This window comes from Lolium rigidum, chromosome 7, assembly GCF_022539505.1.
Source record: "Lolium rigidum isolate FL_2022 chromosome 7, APGP_CSIRO_Lrig_0.1, whole genome shotgun sequence".
Lineage (NCBI taxonomy): Eukaryota > Viridiplantae > Streptophyta > Magnoliopsida > Poales > Poaceae > Lolium > Lolium rigidum.
In genome coordinates, this window is record NC_061514.1 from 8,116,704 (window position 1) to 8,124,799 (window position 8,096).

At 43.6% G+C, this 8,096-nt stretch overlaps 1 protein-coding gene across 1 annotated transcript; it reads left to right on the forward strand.

Annotated features, from left to right (window-relative positions):
- The first annotated feature begins 2,670 nt into the window (after positions 1-2,670).
- LOC124676098 (anthocyanidin reductase ((2S)-flavan-3-ol-forming)-like) lies at positions 2,671-4,435 on the forward strand. The gene is made up of 6 exons (XM_047212184.1): positions 2,671-2,867; positions 2,982-3,148; positions 3,239-3,439; positions 3,540-3,699; positions 3,824-4,040; positions 4,119-4,435. Exons 1-6 carry the CDS (start codon positions 2,732-2,734, stop codon positions 4,264-4,266), a joined length of 1,029 nt encoding a protein of 342 aa, XP_047068140.1. The 5' UTR covers positions 2,671-2,731; the 3' UTR covers positions 4,267-4,435.
- The last annotated feature ends 3,661 nt before the right edge of the window (positions 4,436-8,096 follow it).

Sequence of the window (8,096 nt, forward strand, 5' to 3'; positions counted from 1 at the left end):
GTCGAGGGACCGTGAGCCCCCTGCAGTCTTGGAAGCCTCCCGGCTCTTCGTGTTGCTTAACCACTGCTCGCCGGTGGGTTTTGGCAGACAACACAATGATTGAGAAGTTAACACTCCATTTTCAGGGTCTTTCTCCATAGTTTCAGCAGTGAGGTGATTATCTTAGCACTTTTGCCAAGAACATGTCTATTCCAAGTCTACGTGGTATCTATAAAGCCTTAAACTTTAAGCGGAAGGTTTATCCTAATGCATTCTTATATGCAAGAATACTAACACATGTATCACAAAGCTGCATATAATGTGAGCATGATGAATTCACAAGTCTGCACATACTATATAAATGGTCCGTCCAATGCAAAAATAGACATTTTTTTTAAAAACAGTATGGTTTGTAAGGACTTCTATAACCTTTAAGTTATTATCTCTTAATTTCTACATGAACAACAACAATGTGTTGTTTTCCATCAAACATCTTTCAATGAATATATGCACATAAATTTAATAAAGTTGACTAAGTCCACAATTCAAAGCCGAATATGGTAGGAAGATAACAAGGGCACCAGAGCTCTAAAATATCATATAGGTTTGCTTAGCGTGTTCACATGCGTATGTAGGGATGTAGTCATGTTGAAGTAAAACTACCTTTAAGTATGTATGCTAGAGAACTAGAGATGCAAAAAAAAAATCAATAATCCAAATAAGAGAGGACATGAAAGTAAACCAAAATAGACATAACACACATGGACATGGGCATAGGCATAGGCATATGCATATGCATAGGCATAGGCATATGCATATGCATATGCATATGCATAGGCATAGATATAGACATAGACATGAATCTGAAAGCGAAATAGACATGACTGATTACGAGAGATAGAGACCCAAATGAAAAATTCAAAATAATTTTATTTATTATATAGATATAAATAAAAACAGCAATATAGAAGGAAATAAAAAGAGAGAAAAATATATTTTTTCTTATTTTGAATTATATATTGTATTTTCCAATTTCTCTATTTTTTATGGTTTACATCATTCTTATTTTTTATTTATTTTCTAATTATTTTTTGTAGTTAATTTTTTACTCACATTTCTATAGTTTTATGTCCCACGAATTTGTAATAAACTGTTGGTATTAGAGGAAATATCAAGTAACACTCTGTTTGTGCTCCTTCATTCCCCTTGTTATTTATACTACGCATGTGACTATGCATTCTAGAGAGGTTGAATTATACTCCCTCCGGTCTTTTTTAATTAACTCAAATTTAGTACAAAGTTATACTAAATCCGAGTCAATTAAAAGAGACCGGAGGGAGTATATGTTAGTTTGACTTGGTATAGCATTTGATAGTTACTTCATGGTATCGATCCTTATCATCTTTGTGTTGGGGACACATTAAGCTTGACCCTATCATGTTACACCAATGAGCTGTCAAGTAATACATGTAGACAAACTTAATTATAGAATAGAACTAAGCATAAAATGAAAAGGTGCCTAAGCATATATTAAGGCAACTAGACCTCCTAGAGAAGTACCATATGATTTCTTAATGTATCAGGCCTGCTTACACATAAGTGTAGTCATGTTGAATTCATAACCATTTTAAATTATGTACACTGAAATGACACAGAAACAAGCATATAAATTTAAGGATCCAAAGAAGAAAAGACATAAAATTAAAAAAAACATGACTAGCATAGACAAGTACATGACACAATGACATGGATATAGACGTTGACATGACTGAGTAAACATAGACGGGACATAAATTAAAATGATCTTACTCAATTTTAAAAATAAACATAGATATAGATATACATCAACTACAAATAGAAATATAAATAAAGGCAAAGTAGACGAAGAAAGCATTATACATTTTAATTATTATCTCCCCTTTCTCTTCTTTTTTTTAGTATTTGTTAATCGTTTTTATTTTATAGTTGCTACTTCGTTTGTTAAATTTCTACCATTTTTTCCTAGTAATTCTGTTTTGTTTTCATTTTTGCAGCTCCTTTGGTTTACATTATACAATGTTGAATATATACGAGTATACACATACCACACCCCTGTATCTCTATACACGAGCGCTAGCTAGGTTGAATTCGATATTAGTTTGACTTGAAGAGAATTGTATAGTTACCACCTCGTGTTCCAGGCCTGGACAATTTCTAGTGGGTAGCACGTAAGCTCGAGCTCATTAGTCATTACGCATTGACCTTGGAGAGAATTATACAGTTACCTTGTGTTCCTGCCCTTGGATAGTTTTGGTTGGTAGCACTAGCACGTCAACTTGAGGCTCATACAGTACTGACTGACAGAGACTTAATTTGGAGATAATTATACAGTTAGCTCGTGTTCGTCGTGTTCTCATCCTCAGCATCTTTTAGTTGCAAGGCTGCAGGTAAACACGGACAAGACAACGACTCTGGACTGAAGATAATTTTATTGTTACAACACCCACAAAATTCGGAGATAATTATACGTACGTAGGGCATCTTCGTGCACCTCGTGTTCTGGCTAGCCAATCAGTCCTCGTCGAGTCGTGCTCACAGTTGTGCCCCGACGCTGGTCCAGGTCAACAGACAGCATGATCAACCACCGGCTACGACATCGCTACATAATGCACGTGCAGGGTGCGAGCCTAATCCATTCCAGAGTCGCCTCACACCACCAGAGGAACAGAGCTCTCCTGTGGCTGGAATTTTCAGGAGAATTGTAGCTAGCAACATGACGTCGGCGGCAGGTGATGGTGTGAGCAGGAAGACGGCGTGCGTCACCGGAGGCAGCGGCTACATCGCGTCGGCGCTCGTGAAGATGCTGCTGGAGAAGGGGTACGCCGTAAAGACGACGGTCAGGAACCCCGGTAATAATGAGTTGCTCTTCTCATACTCCCTCCGGTGAAATCATCAGACCGCAGGGTGTCTGTTGGTCTCTGAAACTGATAGCCGCCTTGGTTTATGTTTTCTTGAATTTTCAGATGACAAGGAGAAGAACGCGCATCTCGAGGCCTTGAAAGCGCTCGGCCCCTTGGAGGTGTTCCGCGCCGACCTGGACAATGAGGGCAGCTTCGACGACGCGGTCGCCGGCTGCGACTACGCCTTCCTCGTCGCCGCTCCTGTGGCCCTCATGCCAGAGAACCCCGAGGTAAGCACTGCAGCTTAACATCACTCCTTAAACTCTGAAGCTGCCCACTCTGAAACTCTGTTTTGAACCTGTTTGGTGATGTCTTTCCAGGAAGAGGTGATCCAGCCGGCCATCAGAGGTACCCTCAACGTGATGAGGTCGTGCGTGAAAGCAGGGACGGTGAAGCGCGTGATCCTGACGTCGTCGACGGCCGCGGTCTCGAGCCGGCCACTGGAAGGCGACGGCCATGTCCTAGATGAGGAGTCCTGGTCCGACGTGGAATACCTCAGAGAGAAGAAGATCGGGACGTGGGTGAGTCCACACCTATATGCATTCAGTCAGAAGCAGTCTATCTGCATCGTCAATCTTGCATCAATAATGGGTAAAAACTAAAAACAATGGAATGTTGCAGGCGTACCCTGCCTCTAAGGTGCTCGCGGAGAAGGCGGCAGTGGCGTTCGCGGAGGAGAACAACATCAGCCTTGTCACCTTGTGCCCCGTTGTCGTGGTAGGCGGTGCCCCGGCGACGAAGGTGAAGACCAGCGTCCCCGAGTTGCTCTCCCTGCTATCCGGTGCGGCCCGAAACTGAATTTTAGTCCATCGTGTTCTTCTACACGCACGTCTCTCGTTTCAGCGCTAAATACATGGTGCTCAACGTATTTACATCGATCGCTTGTGATGGATGGGCGATCTCAGGCGACGACGACATGGTGGACAAGCTGGAGCTCATCGAGGCGGCCTCCGGCTCGATCCCGCTGGTCCACATCGACGACGTCTGCGGCGCCGAGATCTTCGTCGCCGAGGCGGAGGCGCCGGCGGGGCGGTACATCGTGTGCACCCTCAACACCACCGCCATTGAGCTCGCCAATTTCCTCCATGCCAAGTACCCGCAGTACGAGCTTAACATCGATCAGTACGTACTCAACTGACCGACTCTTCACATGTACAATGTCTTCTGAAGCACTGAGCTGACCTTTTGTTTCTATTGCAGCATTGGTGCTCTCCCGGCGAAGCCCAGAGTCTCCATCTGGTCGGACAAGCTCGTCAAGGAAGGGTTCCAGTACAAGTACAATAACCTGGACCAGGTATACGACGACATCGTCCCGTACGGCAGGACCTTGGGAATCCTTCCCTACTGATACTATGGTCCTCTCGATCTTGGGATCTCAGAACCAAAGGATGCGCCTGCAAATCAAAACTAGCCGCTTACAACTTGCAAGTATTATGAAGTGTGGGTGTTCAGTTCAGTGTTTGACTATGTGAAAGTAAGGTCTTGTTATTTTGAATGTGATTGAGAAATGTTTGCAAGTCATAGTTGAGAGCCGTGTAATTTTTCTTTTTGGCCTGACCGTGTAATTTAATATATATCAAAATTTGCGCGTTCATCAACCACCCAAGCTACATCATTATTGTCCACACTGAACGTGGTATATAATGTGGGTCACTTTGAACATCCGAAAAAAGCCTATCCGTACTGTCATTTACCACTAGCCTGCAATGCTCTTGATCAGAGCCTGATTGACCGAGTGCTCTCTGACGTGCCCCATTCACTTGTTTATCTTTACTTTTTTTTTCACACAAAACACCAGAAATTCAATTCGTCACATGGAAGCATATGCTTCTGCCACTGGAAAAAACATTTCAAAATGTTAAAAAGATTCGAACGGAAATTTTCACACTTATGTATCTACATTCTATGTGCGCACATCAAGTTTTGTGAAAAAACCGACATTTTTTGTATGAAAAAGACAAAAAAAAAATGCGTCACGCAGACAACCTTTTTTACACCAAAATTTATCTTTTTTACACATGACACTAAAAATGTCGGTTCGTGGAACAACTTTGTTAACGTGTAGAATTTCGATATGTACCCATTAAAATTTGTGTTCGAATTTTTCAACATTTTAAAAATGTATTTAAAACGAAATTTTAAATCTGGGAGCCAAAATACCACTCCCAACAAAACACATATTATTATTATTATTATTACAACTACTATTATTATTACTATTATTATTACTATTATTATTATTATTACTACTGTTAGGATTATATCACCTTTGTACCATTGTGCTATAATTGGGCTTGTAATTAACCCAACTTTAAGTGTCATACCTAGGCACCTAGCATATAAAAGATGGTAGAACCACGAGATCACAAGGGGACGGTCGGGCGTCCCTTGGCAAGACTGTCAGAGCAGGCGGAGGCATAGTGGCTGAGATGTGTCTAATGGCTCGACAGGCTTGTTGTTGGTTGAATTATATCGAATTTAGTACATATAGAGGAACTCATGTAGTCACTGCCCCAGAATATGCGAGTTTATTTAACCTCGTCAATTATATTTATGTATTGTTGTGGTTTTTGTCCTTGTATGACTCATATTGAGTAATGTGGCAAGGAGAAGAAGGTCTTCAAGGCCAACCTCTTTGCCCAGGTGGATTCTCTAGATCCCGAAGGAGCTTCCAACGGGTTAGATGAGGAGTGATGGGCCCTCTAATATTACTTGGAGGAACAGCTTGTGCGCCTTGCTTGAATTGAGGAAGAATATCCTAAAGGGGGATGCGTTCATGGCTTTTTTTTATGCCATTGCCAATGGCAGGAGAAGCAAATGCAGCATCCCAAGGCTCATCACTGATCATGGGGACATCTATGAGAAAAAAAGACATCCTAGTACATGTCTACAATTTCTATCGACGTTGATGAGATCAACTAGTGAGCCTAGGGCTTTCCTTCTTGCGGCCAATTTCTGCAGAGGATACACAAATCTCGGGGGACAAGAAATGGGAAATGGAACAGACTTTTACACGGGATGATGTGGAGGAGGTCCTACTTGGTATGAAAGTGGACTCGGCCCTAGGTCCGGGCGGACTTCCGGTATCCTTCTTCAGGAAATGCTGGGGAGCTTGATATGTCTCCAACGTATCTATAATTTCTGATGTTTCATGCTAGTTTTATGACAATACCTACATGTTTTGTTCACACTTTATAATGTTTTTATGCATTTTTCGGGACTAACCTATTAACAAGATGCCGAAGTGCCAGTTTCTGTTTTCTACTGCTTTTGGTTCCAGAAAAGCTGTTCGGGCAATATTCTCGGAATTCGACGAAACAAAAGCCAAACCTCCTATTTTTCCGAGGGACACACGGAGCCAGAAGGGCAAGCCAGGGGGAGGCCCACGGCCTCCAGACCATAGGCCGGGGCGGCCGGGCCCACAGGCGCGCCGGGGTGTGGGGAGCCCACCTCGGGACTCCATCGACATGGCCCCTTTGCCTATTTATTCCCCCATGACGCGAAAACCCGATATCAATCGATGATACTCCAGAAAGACTCCCGGGGCGCCGCCGCCATCGCGAAACATAGTTTCGGGGGGTCAGAAGTTCCTGTTTCGGCACCCTGCCGGGACGGGGATCGACCCCCGGAGCCTTCTCCATCGACGCCACTGATGCGCGTAGATGTACACGTCCGTTGGAACCCCAAGAGGAAGGTGTGATGCGCACAGCAGCAAGTTTTCCCTCAGTAAGAAACCAAGGTTATCGAACCAGTAGGAGCCAAGAAGCACGTGAAGGTTGTTGGTGGAGGAATGTAGTGCGGCGCAACACCGAGTGGAAACCGGCGCCAACGTGGAACCCGCACAACACAATCAAAGTACTTTGCCCCAATGTAACAAGGTGAGGTTGTCAATCTCACCGACTTATCGAAAACAAAGGATTAAGCGTATCGAGTGGAAGATGGTGTTTGTTTGCAAAGAACAAGAAAAACAGTAGAATGTATTCAGATGTAAAAGAATGGACCGGGGTCCACAGTTCACTAGTGGTGTCTCTCCAATAAGATAACTAACATGCTGGGTGAACAAATTACAGGCGGGCAATTGACAAATAAAGATTCAACACATATCAATGATGATTACTATGTCATTTAATCGAGGCATTACGACAAAGTACATAGACCGCTATCCAACGATGCATCTATGCCTAAATAATCCACCTTCGAGGTTATCATCCGAACCCCTTCCGGTATTAAGTTGTAAACAACAGATAATTGCATTAAGTATGGTGTGTAATGTAATCAACACAAATATCCTTAGACAAAGCATCGATGTTTTATCCCTAGTAGCAACAGCACATCCACAACCTTAGAACCTACTGTCACGATCCCAGATTCAATGGAGGCATGATCCCACTATCGAGCATAATTACTCCCTCTTGGAGTTACAAGTATAAACTTGGCCAGAGCCTCTACTAGCAACGGAGAGCATGCAAGAACATAAACAACACATATATGATAGATTGATAATCAACTTAACATAGTATTCTATATTCATCGGATCCCGCCAAACACAACATGTAGCATTACAAATAGATGATCTTGATCATGTTAGGCAGCTCACAAGATCTAAACAATGATAGCACAAGCGGAGAAGACAACCATCTAGCTATCGCTATGGACCCATAGTCCAAGGATGAACTACTCACGCATCAATCCGGAGGCGGGCATGATGATGTAGAGCCCCTCCGGTGATGATTCCCCTCTCCGGCAGGGTGCCGGAGGCGATCTCCTGAATCCCCCGAGATGGGATTCGTGACGGCGGCGTCTCTGGAAGGTTTTTCGTATCGTGGCTCTCGGTATAGGGGGTTTCGCGACGAAGGCTATTTGTAGGCGGAAGGGTAGGTTAGGGGGCGTCACGAGGGGCCCACACACTAGGCCGGCGCGGCCAGGGCCTAGGCCGCACCGCCCTGGTGTCTGGCCACCTCGTGGCCCCACTTCGTCTCCCTTTCGGTGTTCTGGAAGCTTCGTGCAAAAATAGGACCCTGGGCGTTGATTTCGTCCAATTCCGAGAATATTTCCTTACTAGGATTTCTAAAACCAAAAACAGCGAGAACAAAGAATCGGCGCTTCGTCATCTTGTTAATAGGTTAGTGCCGGAAAATGTATAATAATGCTGTAAAGTATGTATAAAACATTCAAGTA